General features: G+C 64.5%; 1 protein-coding gene across 1 annotated transcript in view; it reads left to right on the top strand.

The window, feature by feature from the left end:
• Positions 1–2,268: 2,268 nt before the first annotated feature.
• Positions 2,269–16,324, top strand: part of LOC123485349 (E3 ubiquitin-protein ligase MARCHF5-like) — a 44,681-nt gene continuing 30,625 nt past the window's right edge. Inside the window, exon 1 of the mRNA XM_045216260.1 lies at positions 2,269–2,369. Coding sequence (XP_045072195.1) covers positions 2,269–2,369 — 101 coding nt within the window. The remainder of the gene's footprint in view (positions 2,370–16,324) is intronic.

Genomic DNA, 16,324 nt, shown 5'->3' with positions numbered 1-16,324 from the left:
CCAGGGACAGGTGAGTGGAGGGAGTGGAGACGAGGACAGGTGAGTGGAGGGAAGACTGGAGGTGAGTAGGAGTGGAGACGCCAGGACAGGTGAGTAGTGGGAGTGGAGACGCCAGGGACAGGTGAGTGGAGGGGAGTGGAGACGCCAGGGAAGGTGATGGAGGGAGTGAGACCAGGGGACAGGTGAGTGGAGGGGATTGGAGACGCCAGAGACAGGTGAGTAGTGGGGAGTGGAGACGCCAGGACAGGTGGGTGGAGGGGGAGTGAGACGCCAGGGACAGGTGGGTGGAGGGAGTGGACACCCAGGGACAGGTGGGTGGAGGGATGGAGACGCCAGGGACAGGTGGAGTAGAGGGGAGTGAGACGCATGGACAGGTGATGTAGAGGGGAGTGGAGACGCCAGGGGACAGGTGAGTAGAGGGGAGACGACCAGGGGACAGGTGAGTGGAGGGGATTGAGACGCCAGGGACAGGTGCGTAGAGGGGAGTGGAGACGCCAGGGACAGGTGAGTAGTGGGAGTGGAGACGCCAGGGAAAGGTGGTAGAGGGGGAGTGAGACGCCAGGGAGGGTGTGAGGGACCCAGGTGAGTGAGGAGGGACACGCCGGGGACAGGTGGGGAGGGAGTGAGACGCCAGGGGACAGGTGAGTGGTGGGGAGTGGAGACGCGGGACAGGTGAGTGGAGGGGATTGAGACGCGAGGGACAGGTGAGTAGAGGGGAGTGGAGACTCCCAGGACAGGTGAGTAGTGAGTGGAGGACTTGGAGGGTGAGTAGTGGGGAGGGAGCAGGACAGGTGAGTAGAGGGGAGTGAGACGCCTAGGGGACAGGTGAGTGGAGGGAGGAGATCGCCCAGGACAGGTGAGTAGGGAGGAACCAACAGGTAGTGGAGGGGTGGAGACACCAGGGACAGGTGAGTAGTGGAGTGGAGACGCCGAGGGAACAGGTGAGAGGAGAGTGGAGACGCCAGGACAGGTAGTGGAGGGGGGAGTGGAGACGCCAGGGGACAGGTGAGTAGTTGGGAGTGGAGATCGCCAGGGGACAGGTGGAGTGGAGGGAGTGGAGACGTTAGGGGACAGGTGAGTAGAGGCGAGGAGACGCCAGGGGACAGGTGAGTGGAGGGGAGTGGAGACGCCAGGGGACAGGTGAGTGGAGGGGAGTGGAGACGCCAGGACAGGCGAGTAGTGGGGAGTGGAGACGCCCGGGGACAGGTGAGTAGGGGAGTGAGACGCTCAGGGGGACAGGTGAGTGGAGGGGAGTGGGACGCCAAGGGACAGGTGATGTAGAGGGGAGGAGACGCCCAGGGACAGGTGGGTGGAGGGGAGTGAGACGTGAGGACAGGTGAGTGGGGGAGTGGAGACACCAGGAACAGGTGAGTGGAGGAGTGGAGACGCCAGGGGACAGGTGAGTGGAGGGGAGTGGAGACGCCAGGGGACAGGTGGGTGGAGGGGAGTGGAGACGCCAGGGGACAGGTGAGTAGAGGGGAGTGGAGATGCCAGGGGACAGGTGAGTAGTGGGGAGTGGAGACGCCAGGGGACAGGTGAGTGGAGAGGAATGGAGGACCCAGAGACAGATGGGTGGAGGAGTGGAGACGCAGGGGACAGGTGGATGGAGTGGAGACGCCTAGGGACAGGTGAGTGGAGGGGAGGAGACGCCAGGGGACAGGTGAGTAGAGGGGGAGTGGGAGAATGCCCAGGGGACAGGTGAGTAGTGGGGGAGTGGAGACGCCAGGGGGACAGGTGAGTGGGGGAGTGGAGACGCCTAGGGGACAGGCGAGTGGAGGGGAGTGGAGACGTAGGACAGTGAGTAGAGGGGGGCGGAGACTTGCCCAGGGAGTAGAGGGGGAGTGGAGACGCTAGGACAGGAGGAGTGGTGGGGGAGTGAGACCCCAGGGGACAGGTGAGTGGAGGAGAGGAGACCCCAGGACAAGGTGAGTAGAGGGATGGAGACGCCGGGACAGGTGAGCAGTGTGGGAGTGGGAGACGCCAGGGGGGGGTGAGTGGGGAGGAGACGCCCGGGGACAGGGTGAGTGGAGGGGAGTGGAGACCTAGGGACAGGTGGAGTGGAGGGGAGTGGAGACGCAGGGGACAGGTGAGTAGAGGAGTGAGGACGCCTAGGGACAGGGTGAGTGAGTGGGGCGCCATGGGATGAGGGAGGAGTGGAGGACAGAGGACAGGTGAGTGGAGGGGGTGGAGACGCCAGGGACAGGTGAGGAGTGGGAGTGAGACTTAGGACAGGTGAGTAGTGGGATGGAGAGCAGGGGAGGGAAAGAGATGGAGGGGAGTGAGACGCTAGGGATAGGTGTGAGTGGAGGGGGGAGTGGAGACGCCAAGGGGGACAGGAGTGGAGGGGGAGTGGAGACCCCAGGGGACAGGTGAGTAGTGGGGGAGGAGACGCCAGGACAGGTGGTGGGGGGAGTGGAGACGCTAGGGAACAGGAGGAGGAGGGAGTGACACGCCCAGGGACAGGTGGGTGGAGGCAGTGGAGACGAGGGACAGGTGAGTAGAGGGGGAGGGAGACGCGGACAGGGGTGATGTAGAGGGAGTGGAGACAAGGTGAGTAGAGGGGAGTGGAGACTAGGGGACAGGTGAGAGGGGAGTGGGGACGACCAGGGGACAGGTGGGGTGGGGGGGAGTGGAGACGTCAGGACAGGGAGGGTGGAGGGGAGTGAGACGCCCGGGACAGGGTGAGTGGAGGGAGGGAGACCCAGGGGGACAGGTGAGTAGAGGGGAGGAGACGCCCAGGGGACAGGTGGGTGGAGGGGGGGAGGAGATCGCCAGGGACAGGTGAGTAGTGGGGAGTGGAGACGCAGGGGCAGGTGAGTGGAGGGGAGTGGAGACGCCAGGGGACAGGGGGTGAGTAGAGGGGATGGAGACTACCAGGGACAGGTGAGCAGAGGGAGTGGAGACTAGGGGAAAGGTGAGTAGGGGGAGTGGAGACGCAGGAGGGGTGAGTGGAGGGGAGTGAGGATCTCTAGGACAGGTGGGTGAGGGGAGTGAGACGCAGGGGACAGGTGGAGTAGAGGAGTGGAGACGCCTAGGGACAGGTGGGAGTGGAGGGAGTGAGACCCTAGGAGGGGGAGTAGAGGGAGTGGAGACTTTCAGGGACAGGTGGAGGAGGGGGAGTGGAGACGCCTAGGGAAAGGTGGGTAGAGGGAGTGATACGCCCGGGGACAGGGTGAGTGGGGGGAGTGGAGACGCAAGGGACAGGTGAGTAGAGGGGAGGGAGACGCCTAGGGGACAGGTGAGTAGTGGGGGTGGAGACGCCAGGGAAAGGTGAGAGAGGGGAGTGGAGACGCCAGGGGACAGGTGAGTGGAGGGAGTGGACACGCCAGGGGACAGGTGAGTAGAGGGAGGGAGATCGCCAGGGGACAGGTGGGGAGTGGGGAGTGGGGACCCATGGACAGGGGTGAGTGGAGGGGGAGGAGACTCTAGGGACAGGTGGAGGGAGGGAGTGGAGACCCCTAGGGGACAGGGGGTGAGTGGAGGGGAGGAGACGCAGGGACAGGTGAGAGTGGGGTGGAGACGCCAGGGGACAGGTGAGTGTGGGGAGTGGGGAAACGTAGGGACAGGGGGAGTGGGGAGCGTAGACCTAGGACAGGTGGGGTGGAGGGGAGTGGGAGACGCCCAGGGCAGGTGAGTGGAGGGGAGTGGCAGAGGTGAGTAGTGGGGAGTGGAGACCCAGGACAGGTGTGGGAGGGGAGTGGAGACGGAGGGACAGGTGGGTGGAGGGGAGTGGACACGCCCAGGGGACAGGTGGGTGGAGGGAGGGGAGACGCCCAGGGGACAGGTGAGTAGAGGGGAGTGGAGACACGCCAGGGGACAGGAGATGTAGAGGGAGTGGAGACGCCAGGACAGGACAGGTGAGTAGAGGGGAGTGGAGACGCCCAGGGGACAGGTGAGCAGTGGGAGTGGGGACCGCCCAGGGACAGGTGAGTGGAGGGGAGTGGAGACGCCCAGGGGACAGGGGTGAGTGGAGGGAGAGGAGACGCCCAGGGGACAGGTGAGGAGTGGAGGGGAGGGAGACGCCAGGGGACAGGTGAGTAGAGGGAGTGGAGATCGCCAGGGGCAGGTGGGCGAGGGGAGTGAGACGCCGAGGGACAGGTGAGTAGTGGGGAGGAGACGCAGGGCAGGTAGTGGAGGGGAGGAGACGCCGAGGGGACAGGTGGGTAGAGGGGAGGAGGACGCCCAGGGACAGGTGTAGCGGGGGGGAGGATGGAGACGCCAGGGGAAAGGTGAGAAGGGAGGGAGACGCCCAGGGGAGGGGGTGAGAGGAGGGGAGTGGAGACTCAGGGCACAGGTGGGTGGAGGGGGAGTGGAGACGCCCAGGGGACAGGTGAGTAGTGGGGAGTGGAGACGACCAGGGGACAGGTGAGTGGAGGGGAGGGAGACGCCAGGGACAGGTGAGTAGAGGGAGTGGAGATTCAGGGACAGGTGAGTAGTGGGGAGTGGAGACGCCAGGGGAAAGGTGAGTAGTGGGGAGTGGAGACGCCAGGGGACAGGGGTGAGTAGAGGGAGTGAAGACGCCAGGGGACAGGTGAGTGGAGGGAGGAGACAGGGGACGGGTGGAGTAGAGGAGTGAGACCAGGGGACAGGTGAGTGGGGGGAGTGGACGGGGGAGTGGAGACGCAGGGGACAGGTGAGAGGAGGGGGAGTGGAGACGCCCAGGGACAGTGGAGTGGAGGGGAGTGGAGACGCCTAGGGGACAGGTGGGTAGGTTGGGAGTGGAGACGCCAGGGGACAGGTGAGTGGAGGGGGAGTGAGACGCCCAGGACAGGGGTGAGTAAAGTGGCGCAGTGGAGACGCCAGGGACAGGTGAGTGAGGGGGTGGAGACGCCCAGGGGACAGGTGGAGTGGAGGGGAGTGGAGACGCCCAGGGGACAGGGGTGAGTAGTGGGGAGTGGAGACCCAGGGGACAGGTGAAGTGGGAGGGAAGGAGACGCTAGGGGACAGGTGGTGGGGAGGGCGCCCGGGGGTGATGTAGAGGGGAGTGGAGACGCTCTGGACAGGGTGGGCTGGAGGGGAGTGGAGATCGCCCAGGGACAGGTGAGTGGAGGGGGAGTGAGACACCAGGAACAGGTGGAGTGGAGGGGAGTGGAGACGTCGGGGACAGGTGAGTGGGGGGAGTGGAGACGCCTAGGGGACAGGTGGGTGGGAGGGGAGTGAGACGCCAGGGACAGGGGTGGAGTAGAGGGGAGTGGGAGATGCCTAGGGGACAGGCGAGGAGGGGGGAGTGAGACTTCAGGGGACAGGTAAGGAGTGGAGAGGAGGAGACGCCAGGGGACAGGTGGGCGAGGGGAGGAGACGCCCAGGGGACAGGTGGGGAGGGGAGTGGAGACGTCCCAGGGGACAGGTGAGTGGAGGGGAGGGGAGACGCCAGGGACAGGTGGGTAGGAGGGCAGTGGAGATCCCTAGGGACAGGTGAGTAGGGGGAGTGGAGACGCCGGGGACAGGGGTGAGTAGTGGGAGTGGAGACGCCAGGGGAAAGGTGAGTGGAGGGGAGGAGACGCCCAGGGGACGGGGTGAGTGGAGGGGAGTGGAGACGCCCAGGGGACAGGGGTGAGTAGAGGGGAGTGGAGACGCCAGGGACAGGGGGTGGGAGTAGTGGGGAGTGAGACGCCAAGGGACAGGGCTGGTGGAGGGGAGTGGAGACGCCTAGGGGACAGGGTGGGTGGAGGGGGAGTGGAGACGCCAGGGACAGGAAGGGTGATGTAGGTGGAGGGGCGAGGGACAGGTGAGTAGAGGGAGTGGGCCGAGGTTGAGGGGATGGGCGATAGGGACAGGTGGAGTAGAGGGGAGTGGAGACGCCAGGACAGGTGAGAGTGTGGAGGAGACGCCCGGGACGAGGGGGGAGTGAGGTGAGACCAAGGGACAGGTGAGTAGTGGGGAGGAGACGCCAGGGGACAGGTGAGTGGAGGGGAGTGGAGACGCCGGGACAGGTGCAGTAGAGGGGAGTGGAGACGCCAGGGGACAGGTGAGAGGAGGGGGAGGGAGACGGAGGACAGGTGAGTGGAGGGGAGTGAGACGCCAGGGGCACAGGTGAGTAGTTGGGAGTGGAGATGCCAGGGGACAGGTGAGTGGAGGGGTGGAGACGCCAGGGACAGGGTGAGTAGAGGCGAGTGGAGACGCCCAGGGACAGGTGAGGGGGGGGAGGAGACGCTAGGGACAGGGGTGAGTGGAGGGGGTGGAGACGTAGGGGACAGGTGAGTAGTGGGGAGTGGAGACGCCGGGACAGGTGAGGTGAGGGGAGGACGCGGGGACAGGTGAGAGTGGAGGGGAGTGGAGACGCCAAGGACAGGTGATGTAGAGGGGAGTGGAGATCGCCAGGGGACAGGTGGGTGGAGGGAGGGAGACGCCCTAGGGGACAGGCAGTGGAGGGGAGTGAGACGCAGGAACAGGTGAGTGGAGGGGAGTGGAGACGCATAGGACAGGTGGTGGAGGGGAGTGAGGACGACAGGGGACAGGGGTGGGTGGAGGGGAGTGGAGACGCAGGACAGGTGAGCAGAGGGGAGTGGAGATGCCAGGGGACAGGTGAGTAGTGGGGAGTGGAGACGCCAGGGACAGGTGAGTGGGAGAGGAGTAGGAGACGCAGGGGACAGATGGGTGGGAGGGAGTGGAGACGCCAGGGGAGCAGGTGGTGGGGGAGTGGAGATGCCAGGACAGGTGAGTGGAGGGAGTGAGACGCTAGGACAGGGGTGGAGCAGAGGGGAGTGGAGACGCCAGGGGACAGGTGAGTAGTGGGGATGGAGACGCCAGGACAGGTGGCGAGCAGTGGGGAGTGGAGACGCCCAGGGGACAGGGGTGAGTGGAGGGGAGTGAGACGCCAGGGACAGGTGAGTAGAGGGGAGTGGAGACGCCTAGGGGACAGGTGAGTAGAGGGAGTGGAGACGCCAGGGGACAGGTGAGTAGTAGGGGGAGTGGAGATCGCCATGGGACAGGTTGGTGGAGGGGAGTGGAGACAACTAGGGGACAGGTGGGTGGAGGGGAGTGGAGACGCCAGGGACAGGGGTGATGTAGAGGGGAGTGGAGACGTCAGGGCAGGTGAGTAGAGGGGAGTGAGACGCCAGGGGACGGTGAGTAGAGGGGAGTTGGGACTCCCAGGGACAGGTGAGTAGTGGGGAGTGGAGACGCCAGGGATAGGTGAGTAGTGTGGAGTGGAGACTGCCCAGGACAGGTGGAGTGGAGGGGGAGGAGACCAGGGGACAGGGGTGAGCAGTGGGGAGTGGAGACGCCAGGGGACAGGTGAGTGGAGGGGATGGAGACCCAGGGACAGGTGAGCAGAGGGAAGTGGAGACGCCAGGGGACAGGTGAGAGGAGGGGAGTGGAGACGCCAGGGGACAAGTGAGTGGAGGGGAGTGGAGATCGCCAGGGGGGTGGTAGAGGGAAGTGGGGCGAGGACAGGTCAGAGTAGTGTGAGTGGAGATGCCAGGGACAGGTGAGTAGAGGGGGAGTGGAGACGCCAGGAGCCAGGTGTAGCAGGGAGTGGAGACGCCGGAAGAGGGTGTGAGTAGTGGGGAGTAGAGACACAGGTAGAGCAAGGAGGGAGTGGAGACGCCAAGGGACAGGGTGGGGAGGGAGGGGAATCTCCAGGGACAGTGAGTATTGTGATGGAACGCCGGGACAGGTGAGGGGGAGGAGACGCCAGGGGACAGGGGGAGGTTGTGGAGTGGAGATCGCCAGGAACAGGTGAGAGGGGGAGTGTGGAGATCGCCAGGGGACAGGGAGGAGTGGAGGGGAGGGAAAGCCAGGGACAGGTGGGTGGAGGGGGAGTGGAGACGCCAGGGACAGGTGAGTAGTGGGGATGAGACGCCCAGGGATCAGGTGAGTAGAGGGAGTGGAGACTTCCAGGGACAGGAGGGAGTGGAGGGGAGTGACCAAGTGAGGGAGACTCAGGGACAGGTGAGTAGTGGGGAGGTATGCTAGGGACAGGTGATGGAGGGGAGTGAGACGCCCGGGGACAGGTGTGAGTGGAGGGGAGTGAGACTGCCAAGGGACAGGTGATGTAGAGGGAGTGGAGACGCTAGGGACAGGTGGGTGGAGGAGGAGTGGAGACGCCAGGGTACAGGTGAGTGGAGGGGAGGAGACACCAGGAACAGGTGAGTGGAGGGAGTGGAGACGCCAGGGGACAGGTGAGTGGAGGGGAGTGAGATCGCCAGGGGACAGGTGGGTGGAGGGGGAGTGGAGACGCTAGGGAGCAGGTGAGCAGAGGGGAGTGGAGATGCCAGGGGACAGGTGAGTAGGGGGAGTGGAGACGCTAGGACAGGTGGAGTGGAGGGAGTGGAGACGCTGGGGATAGATGGGGTGGAGGGGAGTGGAGACGCCAGGGGACAGGGGGTGGGTGGAGGGGAGTGGAGACCAGGACAGGGGTGAGTGGAGGGGAGTGGAGACGCCGGGGGACAGGGTGAGTAGAGGGGAGTAGACGACCAGGACAGGTGGCAGTGGGGAGGAGACGCAGGGACAGGTGAGTAGTGGGAGTGGAGACTCGGGGACAGGTGAGTGGAGGGGAGGAGACGCAGGGACAGGGTGAGCAGAGGGGATGGAGACGCCAGGGACAGGTGAGTAGAGGGAGTGGAGACGCCCTAGGGGACAGGGTGAGTAGTGGGGAGTGGAGACGCCCATGGGACAGTATGGGTGGAGGGGGAGTGAGACACCAGGGGACAGGTGGGTGGGAGGGGAGTGTGAGACTCAGGGACAGGTGATGTAGAGGGGAGATGGAGCCCGGGACAGGTGAATAGAGGGGAGTGGAGATGCAGGGACAGGTGAGTAGAGGGGAGTTGGGACGCCCAGGGACAGGGGTGAGTAGTGGGGAGTGAGACTTCCAGGGACAGGTGAGTAGTGTGGAGTGGAGACCAGGGGACAGCGAATGGAGGGGGATGGACACCAGGGGACAGGTGAGTAGTGGGGAGTGGAGACGCCCAGGGGACAGGTGAGTGGAGGGGAGTGGAGACGCCAGGGAAGGTGGAAGAGGGGGAGTGGAGATCAGGGACAGGCGAGAGGAGGGGAGTGGAGACGAGGGGACAAGTGAGTGGAGGGGAGGAGACCCAGGGACAGGGGAGGGAGAGGGAAGTGGAGATCCGCAGATAGACAGGTGAGAGGTGTGGAGTGGAGACGCCAGGGGACAGGTGGGAGCAGAGGGATGGAGACGAGTACTAGGGGGTGGAGGGAGTGGAGACCCAGGAGACAGGTGAGTAGTGGGGAGTGGAGACGCCAGGGACAGGTGAGTAGTGGGGAGTGGAGACGCTAGGGACAGGTGAGAGGAGGGAAGCGAGATCAGGACGGTGAGTACAGTAGATGGAGACTTAGGACAGAGTGAGTAGTGGGGAGTGAGGACGTAGGGACAGGTGAGCATTGTGGAGGAGACTAGGAACAGGTGAGTGAGTGGGGAGGGAGACGCCCAGGGACAGGTGGAGTGGAGGGGAGTGACAAGCCAGGGGACAGGTGGGGTGGAGGGGGAGTGGAGACTTCCGGGGGAGTCAGGTAGAGGGTGGGAGTGAGACGCGGGGACAGGTGAGTAGAGGGAGTGAGACGCCCAGGGGACAGGTGATAGTGGGGGAGTGGAGACCCAGGGGACAGGTGAGTAGAGGGGGAGGGAGACGCCTAGGGACAGGGTGAGTAGGGGAGTGGAGACTGCCAGGGGAAAGCAGTGAGCAAGGGGGAGTGGAGACGCCAGGGACAGGTAAGGTAGAGAGGGAGTGGATGACTCAGGGCAGGTGAGTGAGGGGAGTGGAGACTCAGGGGGACAGGCTGGAGTGGAGGGGAGGACACGCCAGGGACAGGTGGCTGGAGGGGAGTGGAGACGCCCAAGGACAGGTGAGTAGAGGGAGTGAGACGCCAGGGGACAGGGGTGAGTAGGGGGAGTGGAGACGCCAGGGAAGGCTGAGGAGGGGGAGGGAACGCTAGGAACAGGTGAGGAGTGGAGGAGACGCCATGGGACAGGTGAGTGGAGGGAGTGAGACGCCCAGGGACAGGTGAGTGGAGGGGAGTGAGACGCCAGGACAGGTGAGTAGTGGAGTGGAGACGCCAGGGGACAGGTGAGTGGAGGGGAGTGGAGACACCAGGGACAGGTGAGTGAGTGAGTGGAGACGCCAGGGGACAGGTGAGAGGAGGGGAGGAGACGCCAGGGAAGGTGAGTGGAGGGGAGTGGAGACGCCAGGGACAGGTGAGTAGTTGGGAGTGGAGATGTCAGGGGACAGGTGGAGTGGAGGGGAGTGGAGACGCCCAGGGACGGAGAAGTGGTGGGAGACGCCAGGACGGGTGAGTGGAGGAGTGGGAGACTAGGGGCCAGGCGAGTGGAGGATGAGACGCCAGGACAGGTGAATAGTGGGGGGAGTGGAGACGCCAGGGACAGGTGAGTGGAGGGGAGTGGAGACCCAGGGACAGGTGAGTGGAGGGGAGTGGAGACACCAAGGACAGGTGATGTAGAGGGGAGTGGAGACTGCCAGGGACAGGTGGGTGGAGGGGAGTGGAGACGCCAGGGACAGGTGAGTGGAGGGAGGAGACACCAGGGAACAGGTGAGTGGAGGGGGAGTGGAGACGCCAGGGACAGGTGAGTGGAGGGGAGTGGAGACGCCAGGGGACAGGTGGGTGGAGGAGTGAGACGCAGGACAGGTGAGTAGAGGGAGGAGATGCCAGGGACAGGTGAGTAGTGGGGAGTGAGACGCCAGGGACAGGTGAGTGGAGAGGAGTGGAGACGCCAGGGACAGATGGGTGGAGGGAGTGGAGACGATCAGGACAGGTGGGTGGAGGGGAGTGGAGACGCCAGGGGACAGGTGGAGTGGAGGGGAGTGGAGACGCCAGGAAGGTGAGTAGAGGGGGAGTGGAGCGCCAGGGACAGGTGAGTAGTGGGGAGTGGAGACGCCAGGGGACAGGTGAGTAGTGGGGAGTGGAGACGCCCAGGGACAGGTGAGTGGAGGGAGTGGAGACCGCCAGGGACAGGTAGTAGAGAGTGGAGACGCAGGGACAGGTGAGTAGAGGGGAGTGGAGACGCCAGGACAGGTGAGTAGTGGGGAGTGGAGACGCCATGGGACAGGTTGGTGGAGGGGAGTGGAGACACCAGGGGACAGGTAGGTGGAGGGGAGTGGAGACGCCAGGACAGGTGATGTAGAGGAGGGAGACGCCAGGGACAGGGGTGAGTAGAGGGGAGTGGAGACGCCAGGGGACAGGTGAGTAGAGGGGAGCTGGGACGCCAGGGGACAGGTGAGATAGTGGGAGTGGAGACGCAGGGACAGGTAGTAGTGGGAGTGGAGATCGCCAGGGACAGGTGAGTGGAGGGGAGTGGAGACGCCAGGGGACAGGTGAGTAGTGGGGAGTGGAGACGCCAGGGGACAGGTGAGTGGAGGGGAGTGGAGACGCCCATGGACAGGTGAGTAGAGGGGAGTGGAGACGCCCAGGGGACAGTTGAGAGAGGAGTGGAGACGCCAGGGGACAGGTGAGTGGAGGGAGTGGAGACGCCAGGACAGGTGAGAGGGGAAGTGGAGATCGCCAGAGGACAGGTGAGTAGTGTGGAGTGGAGATGCCAGGGGACAGGTGAGTAGAGGGCGTGGAGACGCCAGGGACAGGTGAGTAGTGGGAGTGGAGACGCCAGAGACAGGTGAGTAGTGGGGAGTGGAGACGCACAGGGGACAGGTGATGTAGGGGAGTGGAGACGCCAGGGGAAAGGTGAGTGGAGGAGTGGAGACGCCAGGGGACAGGTGAGTAGAGGGAGTGGAGACGTCAGGGACAGGTGAGTGGAGGGGGAGGAGACGCCAGGGACAGGTGAGTGGAGGAGTGGACACGCCAGGGGACAGGTGGGTGGAGGGAGTGAGACGCCAGGGACAGGTGAGTAGAGGGGGAGTGGAGACGCCAGGGGACAGGTGAGTAGTGGGGAGTGGAGACGCCAGGGGACAGGTGAGTAGTGGGGAGTGGAGACGCCTAGGAACAGGTGAGTAGGAGTGGAGACGCCATGGACAGGTGAGTGGAGGGGGAGGAGACGCCAGGGGACAGGTGAGTGGAGGGGAGTGGAGACGCCAGGGACAGGTGAGTAGTGGAGTGGAGACGCAGAGACAGGTGAGTGGAGGGGAGTGGAGACACCAGGGGACAGGTGAGTAGTGGAGTGGAGACGCCAGGGGACAGCAGGTGAGAGGAGGGGAGTGAGACGCCAGGGACAGGTGAGTAGTGGGGAGTGGAGACCAGGACAGGTGAGAGTGGGGGAGTTGAGACGCCAGGGACAGGTGAGTGGAGGGGATGGAGACGCCAGGGGACAGGTGAGTAGAGGGATGGAGACGCTAGGGACAGGTGAGTAGTGGGGAGTGGAGACGCCAGAGGACAGGTAGGTGGAGGGAGTGGACACGCCAGAGGACAGGTGGGTGGAGGGAGTGGAGACGCCCAGGGACAGGTGAGTAGAGGACTGGAGACGCCAGGGACAGGTGAGTAGTGGGGAGTGAGACGCCAGAGGACAGGTGAGTGGAGGGGAGGACACGCCAGAGGACAGGTGAGTGGAGGGGAGGAGACGCCAGGGACAGGTGAGTGGAGGGGGAGGACACGCCAGGGACAGGTGAGAGGAGGGAGTGGAGACGCCAGGGGACAGGTGGGTGGAGGGGAGTGGAGACGCCAGGGGACAGGTGGGTAGTGGGAAGTGGAGACGCCAGGGAACAGGTGAGTAGTGGGGAGTGGAGACTCCAGGGGACAGGTGAGTAGAGGGGAGTGGAGATGCCAGGGGACAGGTGAGTAGAGGGGAGTGGAGATGCCAGGGGACAGGTGTGTAGAGGGGAGTGAGACGCAGGGACAGGTGAGTAGTGGGAAGTGGAGACGCCAGGGAACAGGTGAGTAGTGGGGAGTGGAGACTCCAGGGGACAGGTGAGTAGAGGGGAGTGGAGATGCCAGGGGACAGGTGAGTAGAGGGGAGTGGAGATGCCAGGGGACAGGTGAGTAGAGGGGAGTGGAGACGCCAGGGGACAGGTGAGTAGTGGGAAGTGGAGACGCCAGGGAACAGGTGAGTAGTGGGGAGTGGAGACTCCAGGGGACAGGTGAGTAGAGGGGAGTGGAGATGCCAGGGGACAGGTGAGTAGAGGGAGGAGACGCCAGGGGACAGGTGAGTAGTGGGGAGTGGAGACTCCAGGGACAGGTGAGTAGAGGGGAGTGGAGATGCCAGGGGACAGGTGAGTGGAGGGGAGTGGAGACGCCAGGGGACAGGTGAGTAGTGGGGAGTGGAGACGCCAGGGGACAGGTGAGTGGAGGGGAGGAGACGCCAGGGACAGGTGAGTGGAGGGGAGTGGAGACGCCAGGGGACAGGTGAGTAGTGGGGAGTGGAGACACCAGGGAACAGGTGAGTGGAGGGAGTGGAGACGCCAGGGACAGGTGAGTGGAGGGGAGTGGAGACGCCCAGGGACAGGTGGGTGGAGGGAGTGGAGACGCCAGGGGACAGGTGAGTAGTGGGGAGTGGAGACGCCAGGACAGGTGAGTAGAGGGAGTGGAGATGCCAGGGACAGGTGAGTAGAGGGAGTGGAGATGCCAGGGGACAGGTGAGTAGAGGGGAGTGAGACGCCTAGGGACAGGTGAGTAGTGGGAAGTGGAGACGCCAGGGAACAGGTGAGTAGTGGGGAGTGGAGACTCCAGGGGACAGGTGAGTAGAGGGGAGTGGAGATGCCAGGGGACAGGTGAGTAGAGGGGAGTGGAGACGCCAGGGGACAGGTGAGTAGTGGGGAGTGGAGACTCCAGGGGACAGGTGAGTAGAGGGGAGTGGAGATGCCAGGGGACAGGTGAGTGGAGGGGAGTGGAGACGCCAGGGGACAGGTGAGTAGTGGGGAGTGGAGACGCCCAGGGACAGGTGAGTGGAGGGGAGTGGAGACGCCAGGGACAGGTGAGTGGAGGGGAGTGGAGACGCCAGGAGACAGGTGAGTAGTGGGGAGTGGAGACACCAGGGAACAGGTGATTGAGGGAGTGGAGACGCTAGGGACAGGTGAGTGGAGGGGTGGAGCGCCAGGGACAGGTGGGTGGAGGGGAGTGGAGACGCCTGAGGACAGGTGAGTAGTGGGAGTGGAGACGCCAGGGGACAGGTGAGTAGTGGGAAGTGGAGACGCCAGGGGACAGGTGAGTAGTGGGGAGTGGAGACGCCAGGGGACAGGTGAGTAGTGGGGAGTGGAGACGCCAGGGGACAGGTGAGTAGTGGGGAGTGGGGACGCCAGGGGACAGGTGATGTAGAGGAGTGGAGACTCCAGGGGACAGGTGAGTGGAGGGAGTGGAGACGCCAGGGAGACAGGTGGGTGGAGGGGAGTGGAGACGCCAGGGTACAGGTGAGTAGAGGGGAGTGGAGACGCCAGGGGACAGGTGGGTGGAGGGGAGTGGAGACGCCAGGGGACAGGTGGGTGGAGGGGAGTGGAGACGCCAGGGACAGGTGAGTAGAGGGAGTGGAGACGCCAGGGAGACAGGTGAGTAGTGGGAGTGGAGACGCCAGGGAAAGGTGAGTAGTGGGGAGTGGAGACGCCCAGGGGACAGGTGAGTAGAGGGAGTGGAGACGCCAGGGACAGGTGAGTGGAGGGGAGTGAGACGCCAGGGGACAGGTGAGTGGAGGGGAGTGGACACGCCAGGGGACAGGTGGGTGGAGGAGTGGAGACGCCAGGGACAGGTGAGTAGAGGGGAGTGGAGACGCCAGGGGACAGGTGAGTAGTGGGGAGTGGAGACGCCAGGGGACAGGTGAGTAGTGGGGAGTGGAGACGCCAGGGAACAGGTGAGTAGTGGAGTGGAGACGCCATGGGACAGGTGAGTGGAGGGGAGTGGAGACGCCAGGGGACAGGTGAGTGGAGGGGAGTGGAGACGCCAGGGGACAGGTGAGTAGTGGAGTGGAGACGCCAGGGGACAGGTGAGTGGAGGGGAGTGGAGACACCAGGGGACAGGTGAGTAGTGGAGTGGAGACGCCAGGGGACAGGTGAGAGGAGGGGAGTGGAGACGCCAGGGGACAGGTGAGTGGAGGGGAGTGGAGACGCCAGGGGACAGGTGAGTAGTTGGGAGTGGAGATGCCAGGGGACAGGTGAGTGGAGGGAGTGGAGACGCCAGGGACAGGTGAGTAGTGGCGGAGTGGAGACGCCAGGACAGGTGAGTGGAGGGGAGTGAGACGCCAGGGGACAGGTGGTGGAGGGAGAGTGGAGACGCCCAGGACAGGTGAGTAGTGGGAGTGGAGACGCCAGGGAACAGGGTGAGTGGAGGAGTGGAGACGCCAGGGACAGGTGAGTGGAGGGGAGTGGAGACGCCAGGGGACAGGTGGGTGGAGGGGAGTGGAGACGCCAGGGGACAGGTGAGTAGTGGGGAGTGGAGATGCCAGGGGACAGGTGAGTAGTGGGAGTGGAGACGCTAGGGGACAGGTGAGTGGAGGGGAGTGGAGACGCCTAGGGGACAGGTGAGTAGTGGGGAGTGGAGACGCCAGGGACAGATGTGTGGAGGGGAGTGGAGACGCCTGGGGACAAGTGGGTGGAGGGGAGTGGAGACGCCTAGGGACAGGTGAGTGGAGGGAGTGGAGACGCCAGGGGACAGGTGAGTAGAGGGGAGTGGAGACGCCAGGGGACAGGTGAGTAGTGGGAGTGGAGACGCCAGGGACAGGGTGAGTAGTGGGGAGTGGAGACTTAGGACAGGTGAGTGGAGGGGAGTGGAGACGCCAGGGGACAGGTGAGTAGAGGGGAGTGGAGACGCCAGGGGACAGGTGAGTAGAGGGGAGTGGAGACGCCAGGGGACAGGTGAGTAGTGGGGAGTGGAGACGCCCATGGGACAGGTTGGTGGAGGGGGAGTGGAGACACCAGGGGACAGGTGGGTGGAGGGAGTGGAGACGCCAGGGACAGGTGATGTAGAGGGGAGTGGAGACGCCAGGGGACAGGTGAGTAGAGGAGTGGAGACGCCAGAGACAGGTGAGTAGAGGGAGTTGGGACGCCAGGACAGGTGAGTAGTGGGGAGTGGAGACGCCAGGGACAGGTGAGTAGTGTGGAGTGGAGACCCAGGACAGGTGAGTGGAGGGAGTGGAGACGCCAGGGACAGGTGAGTAGTGGGAGTGGAGACGCCAGGGACAGGTGAGTGGAGGGAGTGGAGACGCCTAGGGACAGGTGAGTAGAGGGGAGTGAGACGCCAGGGACAGGTGAGAGGAGGGAGTGGAGACGCCAGGGGACAGGTGAGTGGAGGGGAGTGGAGACGCCAGGGGACAGGTGAGTAGAGGGAAGTGGAGACGCCAGAGGACAGGTGAGTAGTGTGGAGTGGAGATGCCAGGGGACAGGTGAGTAGAGGGGAGTGGAGACGCCAGGGGACAGGTGAGTAGTGTGGAGTGGAGACGCCAGGGGACAGGTGAGTAGTGGGGAGTGGAGACGCCAGGGGA

Source organism: Coregonus clupeaformis, unplaced genomic scaffold, assembly GCF_020615455.1.
Source record: "Coregonus clupeaformis isolate EN_2021a unplaced genomic scaffold, ASM2061545v1 scaf0655, whole genome shotgun sequence".
Classification (NCBI taxonomy): Eukaryota; Metazoa; Chordata; class Actinopteri; order Salmoniformes; family Salmonidae; genus Coregonus; species Coregonus clupeaformis.
Note: the sequence above shows the minus strand (reverse complement) of the source record. Positions and strands in the feature narration are given on the sequence as shown.